Source organism: Haliotis rufescens, unplaced genomic scaffold (assembly GCF_023055435.1).
Source record: "Haliotis rufescens isolate VD_foot unplaced genomic scaffold, xgHalRufe1.0.p SCAF_17, whole genome shotgun sequence".
In the NCBI taxonomy this organism is placed as follows: Eukaryota; Metazoa; Mollusca; class Gastropoda; order Lepetellida; family Haliotidae; genus Haliotis; species Haliotis rufescens.
The window spans coordinates 13,116,877-13,133,103 of record NW_025963857.1 but is presented as its reverse complement, the minus strand read 5'-3'; the positions used below and the strand labels follow the sequence as shown (position 1 = coordinate 13,133,103).

General features: G+C 41.7%; 1 protein-coding gene across 5 annotated transcripts in view; it reads left to right on the top strand.

Moving 5' to 3' along the window:
• Nucleotides 1-388: 388 nt before the first annotated feature.
• The window catches only part of LOC124127963, a 42,492-nt gene continuing 26,653 nt past the window's right edge, over nt 389-16,227 (top strand). Inside the window, exons 1-4 of one of the 5 annotated variants that reach the window (XM_048397574.1) lie at nt 748-1,235; nt 1,529-1,941; nt 3,853-4,214; nt 4,523-6,005. In XM_048397574.1, the coding sequence (XP_048253531.1) occupies nt 1,545-1,941; nt 3,853-4,214; nt 4,523-4,921 (1,158 nt within the window). In that variant the 5' untranslated portion in view covers nt 748-1,235; nt 1,529-1,544 and the 3' untranslated portion in view covers nt 4,922-6,005. Of the gene's footprint in view, nt 494-734; nt 1,236-1,528; nt 2,106-2,394; nt 2,972-3,852; nt 4,215-4,522; nt 6,006-16,227 lie in introns of those variants that run through there. The other 4 variants (XM_048397575.1, XM_048397576.1, XM_048397573.1 and 1 more) reach the window with 4 other exon arrangements.

The window sequence follows — 16,227 nt, the reverse complement described above, 5'->3', positions numbered from 1 at the left end:
ATCCCGTTAGAAGATGGTACTTGTTGTTACCCTGACTGGCAGTCTGTGGGCTAGCGCACTATTATACGGCATTAGTCCGGACTAGTACAAGCGCACGCACGCACGCACGCACGCACGCACACATACGCACATATGCATACGTGTCGCTTTAGATAATCGCAATAGTCTTGAATGCGACGTTAAAACCCCCATCAACTAAGCACAAGTCTTGCAACATCTCCATGCATACACGCACGATCGGCGTTTTTTCCTCGACCCTTATATCACAGGGTGGCTGTTGTTGACGGCATACCTCCGTTGAAGACTGAATGAGTTATCGTTATGCAGGGCTGCACTACTAAGAATTTATATAAGTGAAAATAGATTTCCCAGAACACTGACGCCTGTATGTAGGTCAGATACACAGTGATAACGCCGGGAGCGGGAGACGCAGTGTGCAGACATCCTAGATTCCGACATCAGCACCCAGACACACCCCTCACGTTCCACACAGGTAAGACAAGTTTATTCAGTGTTTATGTATAATTGTTGTTATCGACGTTTGTTGGTATCCGCGACAGTGCGAGTGATAGAGGTAGGAGAACATAGGGAGATTAATGGTGTGTGTGTGTGTGTGTGTGTGTGTGTGTGTGTGTGTGTGTGTGTGTGTGTGTGTGTGTGTGTGTGTGTGTGTGTGTGTGTGTGTGTGTGTGTGTGTGAGTGAGTGAGTGAGTGAGTGTGTGTGAACATGTCCTGTTATGTGTTTTCTTCTCTACATGACACTCTTTACTTTTGAAACACTAGTAGGGTGTCCTCACCTCGAAGCCACTTACATTGCTCTGTGTTACCCCCAAACAGACATTGAATAAACTTTGACAATGCAGGGGAGGCAACTCTGAGTTGGCGTCTGAAGCGAATTTCCTAAAAATCGGTGGCATGTTTGTTGTTTAACGCTGCACTCAGCAACGATTGTGAACTGTGGTTTGCTCACTTATTTCATAATTCGGGATCCGTCTCCGAATTGTATTACACATCAGTGCAAGGGAAGCAAGTCTGTTTTGTGCAGTTTTTCACGGACAAGATTCAGTTCGACCCCAAACGAGTTAGCGACCGGTCATTATATATTTTTTTCAAAGCGATTGGTGATTTTAAGTGTCATACGGTTGGAATTTTCCGAGGTAAGAGTCTGACGCGATTCCCCCTTTTTCATTCAATCCTCAAAGAAGACGATTACATTTGGACAGTCATTCATACAGGTAATGATAAACCTATTTTGTTTCATTCAAATACCACTGATATTGTTACTGTTTATTATTATCATCATTATTATAATTGTTGTTGTTGCTGTTGCTATTGTTATTATAATACAGGCCAGTATATGCTACAGTTTCAAAGTTCCATTGAATATTTCAAAGATGCAGTTTTGTGACCGATGAATACAGCGATCTTTAAATGTTGGCTTGTGAAGGTGTATGTCCAATGTCTCTGCTTTCAATTGTTTTTTTTACTTGATTGCAAGGTGTAATTATGAGATTGTTCATATCCATAGACGCAATTTGTCGACGATGTCATTCATCGGGCGAGGAGGATGTCGCCACTGTGGATGTAGAGAATACGTGAAGCCACCAGAGGGAGAGAAATGTTACCACTGCAACCACGAGATGGACCTTCACGTCGTCAAATATCAACCACAACCAACTGTTGGGACACCAACCAGCAAGACCGGTGAATCATCTGTTCAGAACACAATGGATGCTGCCACGGTGGATGTTAGCCTGATGCACACGGGAGAGGCGTTTGAACAAGGAGCCCCTGACGTATGTTTCGAAGAGACGTGGGAAGTCCGCGCACCGTCTGACTTGGCGCATGGACATTTCGTCAAGCCCCATGATAGAGGTGCAGTCATCACAAAGCGAGTATCACCAATGACAGGAAAGGATGGAGATATCGGATCTAGTGAAGGTAATAGTCATTCTACTGCAGCACCAAGATCAATAGATGCGAAGCCAGACAAAGAACAGTTAAGTCCAGTTCCTAAACGAACAGCGTCTGAGATCAGTACCCCAAAGAGGACACCGATAAAGGCATCCAATGTGTTCGTAGCTCCAGCACCTTACAATGGACCGGTATGTATTGGTACTTTGTAATAGATGTTTTTATGACATATCATACAAAAGCTATAAAGCTTCGACGTGTGATGATAAACTTTGAAGATGATGATCATGGTGTTGGTGGTGGATATATGATGTTTGATGATGATGAAGATGATGAAAAAAATACTATTTTTTTTCGGAATACTTTTTTGAAGACCTTTCAAGTTGATGAGTCCTTAATTCGGAGCCAACACTGTGAATCATCTTGCCCAGTCACCCAAACATGTCTTGGTCATAAACACAGTGTTTGCTTTGTTTGTAGAAACCATCTTGCTGGCGTCTTAGAATGAGCCATCTTGCCTACGGAACTGAACCCTCAGAAGCACTAAATGGCTCATACAAAATTGCCGAGGATGGTCGGACAATCTATGTGGGCAATGCCGAAAGTGCATCAATCAGAAGAGCACTGAGGAGACATTTCAAAGGAATGGACAAACAACACATTGGAGCATATCTAAGCACCCTACACGAAGAATACAAAGAGGAATTTATAACAGTGTTTTGGCTTGATATTACCATCAAACATGCCTGTAATTGCAGCTACCTTAAGTGTTTTGAAAGAATGGAAGGAAGAAAGCCAATGTACAACATGCAGGGCCATGCCTTCATCGCGCGACCAAAGCGAGTCGGTTCTTGTTCTGAATCTGGCCCAGATGATCACAAAATGGATACTCATGAAATCAAAAAATCGGAGTAAAGGATACTTTGCGAACATTTTGAATTTGAATAGGGCAAATGTATTCTCATTTGCATAAGTTGTGGTTAATTACTGTTTCTTTGTCTCACCTATTATTTTCATATGACTTGGTTGAGCTGAATAAAGATATCGTCAAAAGGAAGATTAACTTCGTTATTATTGTGGTCATATATTTGACATGGCATCAAAAGGGTTGTCGTCACGTTTACTGACATTTTTGGTTATTAATATAGCCAGTCAGCTTATCAGAGTGAGTGAGTGAATTGAGTTAAACGTCGCTTTTAGCAATATCACGGCGATTGACACCAGAAATAGGCTCCACACATTGTACCCATGTGGGGAATCGAACAAAGAGCTTCAACGTGACGAGCGAACGACAGACCATTTGTATTGGTTTAAAAGATAGGATATTTTTTATATAATAATAAGTGACCAAAACAATAACCTGTCTCGAACACTTACGAAAGGTGAGGGATAAGGGTGTTATATTGTGTAACATTGGTGATTTCGTCATGGCAGTCATATTGTGTGATTCATTATGCATGCTGTTGTCCATTAGTTTGTCTTGACCTGGCATGATTGGGAACGGGGCGGTCGGGTAGCCTAGTGGTTAAAGCGTTCGCTCGTCACGCCGAAGACCCGGGTTCGATTCCCGACATGGGAAGAATGTACGAAGCCCATTTCTGGTGTCCCCGGCCGTGATATTGCTGGAATATTGCTACAAGCGGCGTAAAGCCATACTCACTCACTCACTCATTCATGATTGGGAACAGGCCACAGGCAGTTATCGCCATAACATTGCTGACTGGTTGAAACAGCATTTTACTCGGTTACATTTCTAAATGACAATATTGTTTGTGGTAAATTTAAGTATTAATGTTATTTGTTGTTCAAAGCTGCATTCAGCCCAGTTATAGTCCAGCTACATGATGGCGGCTTTTTTAAAACTGTTTTTTTTCTGTACGATTCCGAGTCGAGCTGTCTAACAAATAGCAAAACCTATTGTATTTGTTCACGTTTCAGACATGGCAATGTTCACGGACATCAACCGAGACAAGAGAGGAGTTGTTCGGGGTAGGTGTCGAGACTGCCCCGAGGAATGTTCTCAGTATTCCCAGCCTGTCCTCAGACACAACTGTACATATTGCGGGTGTCCGGCGGCTCATCATGAGAGGGTGGAACCTCGACCTGAACTCATCATCAAGATAGAACCAGGGAAGGAGGGGGCAGGATCTCCGGGGCGGAGTGATGACCGACCACCACGCCGTCCGTCGAGAAGACCGGACGGGTGGTCCAAGGCCCAAGTCCAGCCAAGTACCTCCAGGCGAAATGAGTCGCCCACTGATTCACGACATCACCAGTATACATCACGTACAGTAATCCAGGTATTATTTCAACCCGTTAACTTAGCTCTTTAGCTTTAGAAAGTTTTAGAAGTTAGTTTGTCATTCGTGAGGTTTCATTTTAATGTAACCTTTCCTATATGGCTTATATTGTGTAAGCATCAGTGATGGATGGAGAACATGATTAACTAACGTTTGATCTTAGCTGCGACCGAGGCTTTGAACATAAGCACGTGCATACGTACGGTATTTGTTGTTACACCACAAACCTATGGAATGGGGGATGAAATTGACTTGATTGAACAGGTTTCTATCAGCTGCACTTTTAATATTTAACTTTAATGTTTCAGAAACGTTGTAAGACGTTATTTGTGGATGCTGGCGTCACATATTATCATCTTCAAGAGAAACTTACAAAAACTCAACGCGGCGTGTTCACAATTAAGTGGGAGGGAAAAATAATTTATGTTGGGGAGCCAAAGAAGACGCCCCTATTAACTAACCTTCGTGGTATCTTTACTGGTGGAAGCCAACAAGACATCAGCAAGTATTTGAAAAGTTTATCCAACGATTTGAAAGAGAAGCATGTCCGAATCGCTTGGCTGACACACGTGGATGACGACCCACACTGCGAAACGTGCAGAGAAGGCAAGAGAAAGCTTTCGTATCGACATTGTGTTTCAAATCTGCAAAGCAAGGATCCAAGGAAGGTCCTCTTGGATCTCAAGAGAAATTTTTCACTCCATTAGAATCAAAATGTTTCTCGTGTTTCAACTGACCACTAATTGTAGTGTTTAGTTTGAAACCTTTCTACTCCTGGCATCGTCTTTGTAGCTGTATGTCTCTTTATCTCAACAGTCTGTAGCATAATTGTGGTTTTAAGGATTTTCTGGGAAAATATATTTGTAGGTAAAATCCCAACTCCCCAGTATGCAACAAACCACTCAGGGTATAACAGAAGATTATGATGTTTGAACATGTATTTGGGTGAAGGAAAATGTCACATCTCAAAGTTCCTTTACCTTTCAAAGCTCTATTTACAAGACATTTCTACATATCTTGTGATAAGAACATTATAATGCTGGGCAGAATGTGAATTAGAATCACCTCATCATATTTTGTGTGATCCCCAGTAAGGTGCTCTAGCTTTAGTTGCCAGTGGCATACTGTTTTACTGTCCTTTGTCGATAGGTATTATCAAATAATTAACTTGTTTTCATCGCAATATTGCCGATGCGATGTAAAATGTTAAGTCGCTCACTCATCATATTTAGATATGATACAACCTGAGGCAAAGGAAATACGAGAGTATCCAGTAATTTAATATGTACTGTTTCCCTACTTTTGAACTACAGTAAACTATGGTTATAACGAACTCAAAGGAACTACCAATTTTAGTTCGTTATAACCGTAATTCGTTATCAGCATATATACAGCATAACTATAGCATATAGTCGGGACTAAAAAGTTAGTTCGTTATATCCGTTAGTTCGTTATAAGCGTGTTCGTTATAACCGTAGTTTACTGTATGCCTATGAGTTTGTGTTATGAGTAGATGCCCGAGCAGGAATAATCCCGAAGGCGTACGTGGGACTTAAAATATCAATCAACGGTTTATCTGGTTCAGAATCGGTTATCTACGATCGCCGTCATATTGACGTAAACGATTTACATTTGACTTAATCATTATCGTTATAATGACGTCTTTTGCACTTTGCATATGTTTTTTTGTTCTCATAATCATATTTTACAGAAAAGACATGGTCTTATCATAACTTGTTTTATAAAAAATATTTCTTTCAAACTTATATTCAAATAAAATTTGCTCAGAGAGTGTCATCTTTAATCCTGGGGGCACTGTTGATGAAATTACAGTAGCCTCATACCTCGACAGCGAAAAAGACAAACATAATTAGTGAGTGAGTGAGTATGGTTTTACGCAGTTTTTAGCAATATTCCAGCAATATCACGGCGAGGGACACCAGAAATGGGCTACACACATTGTACCCATGTCGGGAATCGAACCCGGGTCTTCGGCGTGACGAGCGAACGCTTTAACCACTAGGCTACCCGACCGCCCCACAAACATGAATAGGAAAGCAAGGCGGAACAATGTGTACTTGTACTGGAGCATGGGAAAGCCAGTACCGTGGATCATGAGATCGACAGATCCGGGGTAGAATAGGTCTTCAGCAACCCATGCTTGCCGTAAAAAGTGACTATGCTTGTCATAAGAGGCGACTAACGAGATTGGATGGTCAGAGTCGCTGACTTGGTTGATACATGTCATCCTATCTCATTTGCATGGATCGATGTTCATGATGTCAATCACTGGATTGTCTGGTCCATACGCTATTATTTACAGACCGCCGTCATATAGCTGGAATTTTGCTGAGTGCGGCGTTAAACAAACAAACAAACAAACATTAGATTGACTCTTCAGCAGCTCCTGCTCTGCCACGACATCTAGGGGTCAAATACTGCCCTCATGACCTAATATGGACAATGAAGTTTCTGCACTCACGACACAGCGATATAGGCAAAACAGTTCCTTCACTCATGAGCAAACTATATCAGCAAAGCAATGCATGTACTATTGATCCAACTATGTAGGCAAAACAATTCCCGAACTCATGCCGCATGTTCACAGGGAAACCAATTTTTACACTTTTATGACTCCACTATTCTTGCTCTCTTCTTTGAATATTTCTAAGCAAAGTAGAGAAAAAAACTTGTCGCCTGTGTCTACCGAAGTTAAAGCATTTCATTATGCCTTGAATTTTTCGTTTGTCATTATCATGCTCTCAAAGGTTCAACTATCTAAACCTCGTGGTTCTCGTGAACAAAACCTTTTTGGTGACATTTGCATCTTTTAATGTTTTCGGCAAAATAAAATAAATGAAATTCGAATGATTTGAAAGTATGATGTCATCAAATGAAGAAGCATACATGCCAAAGTATCGCTTCCACAATCCGACAGAGGATGGTATTTACACACCCGAAAATGCAAATGTCAAAATATATAATATAACCAAAAACGGGATATATATGTTTATGTTGAATCCGACTACTACACTCTAAACGTCATTACATTTTGAGTAAAGAGCATACAAATGGGTTTTCAATATGGCTTCACGTGTCCAGTAATTTAAAAGGGATAAAATCAGGGCGTGACTTACTCTTTGACCGAAATATGCATTTAGATAATATCACGCTTCACTAGTCAGTCAAGACATGTGATGAAAAATGCAGAAAAGAGAGTTTGGGTGATCCTGGAACAGTCAGGCTGGTTAAGCTCATCATCAGCTCAGGGCCCTTGCCCCCTCGACACGCAGCCCAGATAGCGAATGGGACTCCTCCCATGAAGCGCTGCCTTGTCAAACCCACTCAGACGCCCCAACACTGCAGCCTTCTGCATTATCCAGATTGTAAGAAGGGCTGTATTCCTGGTAGCAAACCCGAGTCGGACAACTTGGTACTTGGGATGCAAACGTGACATTCCGAAAGCGAGGTACGCATATTTGCCATGTTTTTCCTGAATCACATTAGTGTCAAAAGAGTCAGAAACGTCAATGATAGAAATGATTTATGATTGGATGTATCAAAAAAGTCAAGATCAGGTTTGTTGGCTTGTATACGTCTGAGGCTGTGAACGGACCTATTCCAAAGAATTTTTTATCCTTTTCTATGACCCGCCCTCTACATATTCCGGGTGGTACCATGGGTGTATCAAAACCACAAACATTGCGAAAATGCGTGATTTCATAAAAAAACCCACTATGAACATGCCAAAATGTCAATTTACAAATCAATAGCGCGTGTGACTACCTCTGGTTGCGATGCAAGCAACACATCTTCGTCTCATGGAATGGACCAGGCGTCGCACAAAGTCCTGTGGGATATCTGTCCATATCTGCTGGAGCATGTTTCGAAGTTCCTGGAGTGTCTGTGGAACACGTGGTTGACGTCGATCCATCTCATCCCACATGTGCTCGATTGGTGAGAGATCAGGGGAGCGAGCCGAACAGGGGATGACATTCACGTTGTTTTTGTTGAAGAGAATCCTGAACAAGTTGAGCAATATGAGGCCGGGCGTTGTCATGTTTATAGGTAATGCCTGGGCCATGACGACGTAAAAACGGTAGAACAACAGGGCCGATGATCTCGTCGTGGTAGCACCGTCCATTGAGATTTCCCTCTACCACTATCAAACGGGTCCTCTGTCCTGCTGTAATCACACCCCATACCATAACGCTGCCGCCCCCGAACCGATCTTCTTCCATGACACAATGATTGACGTAACGTTCACCTCGACGTCGGTACACTCGAATCCGTCCATCGCTGTGGCTGAGGGGAAAACGAGACTCGTCAGTGAAAAGAACTTGTCCCCACTGCATGGCCGTCCAACGTAGACGCTGTCTGCACCACTGTAGACGAGCTTGACGGAGTTTCCCGTCAAAATGGGACGTCTGGCGGGTCTTCTTGCGACAATCCCTGCACATCTGAGGCGACGACGTACGGTTTGTGAAGATATTCTTCGAAGGCCAGAGATGCTTCTTGCAGTCACTGTTGCTGGCTGGAATCGATTTCGTAGGTGTGTTGTTCGAATCCAGTTGTCTTGTCGATTATTGGTTACGCGTGGCCTGCCACTCCGAGGATGGTATCTGACTGCATTCGTCTGTTGCCAACGTTGCCATAAACACCAAATGGTGTTTCTGTGGATGTTAAATTGTCTTACAACATCACGTTGACTCGATCCTGCTTCAAGCATACCAATGGCTCGCAGACGCTCATTTTGGGACAGGCGTGGCATTTCGTAATGTTGAATAATTGCGTAATTTTGTTGTTTTTCTGAGTGGTTGTTGTCAGCACGATGCCAAACAATGCATATGGAATCCCGTTAACGCACATGTTTTTATACCCATTCTTGGGTAGTGAAATGCATGTGGCTTGCATAAAAGTCAACTTTTGCATGGAATGCATGCTTTTTTGTAGCAGTTGCGTTTTTATGACATGATTCCATACATGTACTACAATATTGAAAACCAAACTTTACTTGTTTGAAAAATACACTAAAATATTGGTGTCACAGGAACTTTTGTTGTTGAGTATATTTACATTTTGATGCAAAATCACACATTGACGGTTTCGAGTGGGAAGTGACTGGTCTTGAGCAGCAAACAGAAAGCCTTCTGTTTCACTTTTCAGGCCAGCCGCCAGCCGCCTTCATCCAAGCGAAGGACTTCTCAACACATTGCACATAGGGGCGGTCGGGTAGCCTAGTGGTTAAAGCGTGATATTGCTGGAATATTGCTAAAAGCGGCGTAAAACCATATTCACTCACTCACTCACTCACATTGCACATAAACTCGATGCAGTGGTCGTTCAGATAGCCTCTCCTTGAAAAACTGATTTTGATATGGCACTTCGCTTGGTTCACACTAATTTCTGTACCGCCCAGTAGTACAGAACAATCAACAAAATAAACAGTAACATTGAGATTATGTCCTACATACTTAGCTCGTTTAAGAAAACTGTGGAATGCCTTGTTTTCATCATGAGTCTTGATATGCTTCACAAAAAGATCATCAGGCAAGTAAATGAGTGCAAAAGTGCACAATACAAGTTTATTAATATTATTTTTATTATTTTTTATGTCCTGCTGTGGGTATATATGACCAAAGCTACATTATCCTTTGAGAATATGCTATGGAAATGCGCTGTGGTTATGAAGAAGAGTGAATGTTGGGTTTCATGCCGCTTTGAACAGTATTCCAGTTTTATCACGGTGTGTCAGCTTGATGTGGGAGGAAAACCCGGAGTGATATAGGTCTTGATCCTATCTCACTCATGTGTATAGTTTAGTTGGACTCACCTTGACATATCTTTGAAATAACATGTATGGCGTGTTTATGTGCGTGTATGTATGTGTGAATGCGTACATGTATTTACCTGCGTCTGCGTTATGTAAGTGCGCGTCAGAATCTAATATTCGCGATGCAGGTCTTTGTTTGACTCTGCTACAGGACAAGTTAATCGGAAATTCTCTAAGAAAGAACTTTCTGGATCAACCAATATTTATGTGACCAAAGAACAAAATTGAGATCCTCTGCCAAGGATTGATAGCTAGCTAAACGTGGCTACCCTTACTTAGGCTGGGCAAACACATAGTGATATACCTTAAGCTTGGCTCTCCCTAGACTAACACAAACTGCCGGGCAAAAGAAAGGATACACTGCAAACGTGGACTTGACCAAAACATTACAAACATCATCAAAACGTTACAAGGCTCCGCACACCATGTACACAAAAAAAAACATTTGAGACGGCTCGATCCCCGCTCGCGCCACACCTAAAGACGTTAAAAGATAGTACCTGGCTCCATTCTATAACAAAATGTTTTTTTTTATAGAGAGGTTGCGTCGTTTTCACAACAAGAAGATGTAACACTTTATGAGTACAACTAATATAGATATAAATATAGTTATCATTCTTATTAGAAGTTGTTCTCAGGGTTTATACGCCAATATTTAAACTCTAAAGATGAAAAGCAAAAACATTATGCAAAATAGAGAAATTATATCAACCATACCATGATTTAAGTCGGAAAACAATCACTCGACTCTGTTCATTCCGGAAGTAGAATCAACTTGACCCTTTGGGGCTCGTTGATTCTATTACCGGTTTCTACAGATTCTCATGATTTGTCCATCACGGAATCATTCGAGAAAGGACACGAGTCCACGTTCGGCTTGTCCTGGGGTGATGTGTGTCACAAATGTATTGTCGGAGCAAGGCCATGAAATATAAAGCCACCAGAACACAAAGTCTGGAGGAGAAATACATAACTTATCGAACTTATACACCCAGACATAGGTATACATGCATGTGTAGTCTCTGGAGCATCTACAGACACGTGTGTAGTCTGGAGCACCAACAGACACGTGTGTAGTCTCTGGAGCATCAACAGACATATGTGAATTTACTGGAGCATCAACAGACATATGTGTAGTCTCTGGAGCTTCAACAGACACATGTGTAGTCTCTGGAGCTTCAACAGACATATGTGTAGTCTCTGGAGCATCAACATACACATGTGTAGTCTCTGGAGCACCAATAGACACACGTTAAGTCTCTGGAGCATCAACAGAAACATGTGTAGTCTCTGGAGCATCAACAGACACATGTGTAGTCTCTTGAGCATCAACAGACATATGTGTAGTCACTGGAGCATCAACAGACACATGTGTAGTCTCTTGAGCATCAACAGACATATGTGTAGTCACTGGAGCATCAACAGACACACGTGTAGTCTCTGGAGCATCAACAGACACATGTGTAGTCTCTGGGGCATCAACAGACATATGTGTAGTCACTGGAGCATCAACAGACACATGTGTAGTCTCTGGAGCACCAACAGACAAATGTGTAGTCTCTGGAGCACCAATAGACACACGTGAAGTCACTGGAGCATCAACAGACACATGTGTAGTCTCTGGAGCACCAACAGACAAATGTGAAAGTCTCTGAAGCACCAATAGACACACGTGAAGTCTCTGGAGCATCAACAGACACATGTGTAGTCTCTGGAGCATGGATTTCAAAGACTTATAAAATAGTTGATAACTTTTTATTCTGTAAATTACTGAAAACATAACGTGATAAAAGGTAAAACTCAGTATACATGTATACCACCAGCTACAAATAATACCAGCATTTTCATACATTTCATAGCATATGATACATACATGTAGTTTGCTGACAGAACAAACTTTCATAGAATATTATTTTACATACCTATGTAAAATACATGTGCATATGAACGGGGTCTTAGATTGTGAAACAAATTTACAGTTTTGTGTATATAATGGACGATGTAATATTTAGCGATTCAGTATGCTGTTATTTCGAAACAATTGTTTGTCCATATGATTTTCTTGTAAGATTCCAACAAACAATATTCTTCATGGTACTTAACTATTTTCAATAATATTATGTTTTGTATGCTGAGAAAAGAATACGCTTCGCTTAAAACAAATATCCACCACTGCAGAGATACACCAACACTATCAGTTGTTACTTTTAAACACATACCTATACACATACATAGTACTATATTCTTTACAAGGATTATACTAGACTGTACAGGGAATCATTTGAAGTGGTATTTACAGCCGTGAACATATTTTCAGAAACAAAAGAAAACCGCGGAAGGTGCCGAGAAGATAGGGAAACATGCTTCATAGTTGAACCGAGAGTTACTAGGAAACCAACGTCCCTGCTATAAGGAGATCTTCAAATTTGTGACAGATTTCATAGCATATGGAAATGGGTTTCTGTGCTTGTAATTAGCCAATCGCCTATTACAAGATATCATTACTTATAGTCAACACTAGTATACAGTACACAGCAAATATATGCTGAAGAAACAATGTAACAAACAACTTTGATTAAATACGGAATCCATATTGGGGCATTAACACTGAAAAATGAACAACATAAACGTACGTCGATAGATCACTAGCCTCCATCAGGGGTATCGATAATGGACGTTTTTTCGCCTGCAACGAATGCCTGTTCTCAGGACTCTCTGGTTCCACATTGGTCCATCAGAATCTCCATGATGTCGTTTGCCGTCTTCAAACACCTTTGGCGTCGACTTTATACCCCCTTGTGAAGACATGTCTGATGTACCAACCACTCCTGACTTGGAAGTTTCCCCAGACGATCTAACATTTACCACTATACGGATTTACACAGTGTGGACCCCGAAATTGTCGTTCCATAAACGCAAAAGAAATGTTGAAGTCAGTTCTAAACATGGAGCAAAATTAAGTTAACTATTTGCTCCTCTCTTACGAAACCATACACATAAACTGAATTGATGATCACTGTACACTTAAGAATTCATTTTATGCAAGAAAACAAGACCTTGAAAATATAACTTGATATCAATTGACAAATATCACAACTGGCTGTATAAAAAGGCCGCATCTTTTGAATGCTGTCGGTTCAGTCCCAGTTATAATCATCGCGAGTCTTCGCAAAAGCATAACCTGCCCGATGAGGACTCACCAGTGACCTTGAATATATGAGATATTTCATTGATATATAATTGCGATTCGTTAAGGTATTAATTGTACTTGATACAAGATGAAATAATAGAAGTCAATTCAGGACACATATATAACAAAACAATACAACAGGCGTCAACGTCTCTTGTTACCCATTTTGAAGGGCGACCACCCCGAACACTAGTACTGACACTTCCGCAAAACACAATCAGGGATATAACAAGTTTGTCAGAAAGGATGAGAGTAAGTGAGTTGAGTTTAACGCCGCTTTTAACAGTATTCCAGTTATATTGCGGCGTGTCAGCTTAATGTGGGAGGAAAGCCCGAAGTGATGCAGGTCTCAGACGTTTATCACTTCGGTGAAACCAACGAACACGGGTATGGTGCTGACAAACCTAGAAACATAATTGGGGCGAACCGGGATTCGAAACCTCAATCATAGGTTTCTGGAGTGCCCAAGGGACCCAATCTGCACAGCGAATAGCGGCACTGCAGACGTAAGGTCTAAAACACAACAGTTTACTGTGATACCTGTATCAAACACATCACCATCGAATGACCATTTCCTGTTTGTTTTATTCATCATCAACCTCGGTTGAATACTTTCTTTTGTCCGACAGAGTACATCAGTTTGGGCTGCTGCCGCGCATCAACTGCACTCATGTTTAAAGCAGTGTATAAGCTCAGTGTTGTTTGAGCGTTTGCAACCCTACTGACCATCGTTTGAAGTTACAAATGGGTTCATCATATTCAAAACTTTCGAGCCAAAGGTCTTGAGCACTGAGAATACCCCAACACCTTGCGTTGAATCTGTGCCTTTCGTAAGCAATTGTCGTGCCCTGATTTTACGTGTTTCTCCGGATGTTTTGTTTCTAACTTTTGTCTGAGAGTGTTGGATTGAGGAATATGTTTGCGTACTGGAGACAATGGACTCACAAACCAAAGTCTTTCCAGTATGGGAGCCTCGGCCTTTGTACTGTGGATTCTTGGTTTTACAGCCTCTACCTTCACCAGGCGTTTTTGTCTGACCAAGAAAGTTTGGTGGGTTCTGTTGGGTTGGTGCAGCTTTTAACATTCTCTCCAACAGTTTGGACACATTTAGTTCTGGTTTCTGGTTTACAGCATTAGGCGTGACCACAGACGGTTTGTTTGCAAAACTGTTATCGGAAATTGATTCGGAAGAAACTGGAGTCATTTTCTTGTTCTTAGTAGGGTCATTTCCACTTGTTGTTGATACTCTCTGTTCTTGATCTGAATAGACATTGCCCCTCGTTCTCTTCTCAGGCTGCATAAGCTCATATCGAGGTGTTATTTTTGTGTGTTGAGAATGTGCAGAACCGACAGTGTGTTTCTGGCCCTTCACTGCAGAGGATGGTTCGAAACAAGGGGATCCTGTCTGTGAATGTTTCCCTAGAACCGTAGAATGATCTCTTAATGTCTCTTTCCTGGGAGATTTACATTTTCTTCTGATGCTCTGTCGTTGTAGCTTCTTTGGGGAATATTTATTTACCTGTATTGTGGAAGGACAGGCAGGTTGGTACTCTTTAGTGACAGTTGAAAGTGTCGCATCTACTCTTTTATCTTTTCTAATGATGTTCGTTGGTACAGCATGTCCAGTCACTTTCCCAATATTATCATTTTTGGTCCTGGCTTCAAATTCTGGTGACCGGGGAGAAATACCTAACTGTTGAAGCACATCATGGGTTGTCTGATTTTCATGAAAGTTTTGAAGGTTCATTGGCTTATCTTCAGAAGCTCGTATTGGTTGAGATCTTTGTCCGGATGACACGGCCAAGGCTGTATTTGTAGAAATATTGCTCAGTGACATCTCAGTTATTTTCATATTCAAGTTCATTACTGTACTCGGCACTGTGGCTGAAGAAGATAAGGTTGTTTGACGTCGACAGATGGGAATGTCCTTGGGACTCTTTGTCGGAAGATGCCTTGACAGTTGTCCATGTTGATCATACTTTATTTTCTTTGCATCGGTATGAAACTGTGATTTCTCTCCATCATCACAGGCAGGTCTCTTTCTCGGCATCAAGCGGAATGTAGGTGCACTATGATCATCTAAAGGGCTATATCTGTCTGGATCTTCAGTAGCATGGCTAGGTAGGATAGATACATGCTGTGATTGTTCTCTATCATCTTTTGAAGTTTTAGAATCATTATTGATAACTGTCACACCGGCATTTGGCATCGAGCAGAGAATCGGTTGTATGTCGTTAAGCATTGGTTTCTTTCCCTGCAGGTCTCTAATACATTCCAGGTAGGACCTTCCACAGTGATGGACGTGTATGCTCTCATTAAGCCAAAACACTGACACCAGCTCAAGTTCCTCCTTGGGAAGATTCAGCAAGAACTTTACTATCTCCTGCTTGCCATCACCACTGAACTGTTTCCGAAGCTCCTTGATGATATTGCTTGTTGGCGAACTGACATAGATAGTTTCCCACTTGTAGGCTATCTTGTACACACCACTTGGCCTGCGCGTCGTCCGCACGATGACTGAGTATGGTACATGACCTCTGTGCAACAGCTTACATGGTTTCATCTGGAATAAAAAGCAGTATTTTGGTAACACCTCAATACAAGTCAGTAAGCCAGCCAGTAAAACATTATGAGTGAGTGGGTGAGTTTGGTTCAACACCGCTTTGAACAGTATTCCTGTCTTATCATGGCGTGTCAGTTTGACATGGGAGGAAAGCTCGAAGTGATGCAGGTCTTGGATGTTTACGAATTTGACAATCCTAGGAACATAATCAGGAGAATCTAGATTCAAACCCACGATCATAGTTTTCTGGCACGCTTAAGGAATTTCAGCGCCTTAGGCGACTATGACATAGACAAGAGGCACATTGTTGGTGTTCATGACGAGTTGATTACGAAATGAAATCAATGGTAAATTAACTAATATTGTTCATGAAACATTCCTATTACTTCTTGGGGCACGGGTGGCCCAGTCGTCTAAGGCGCCGCGA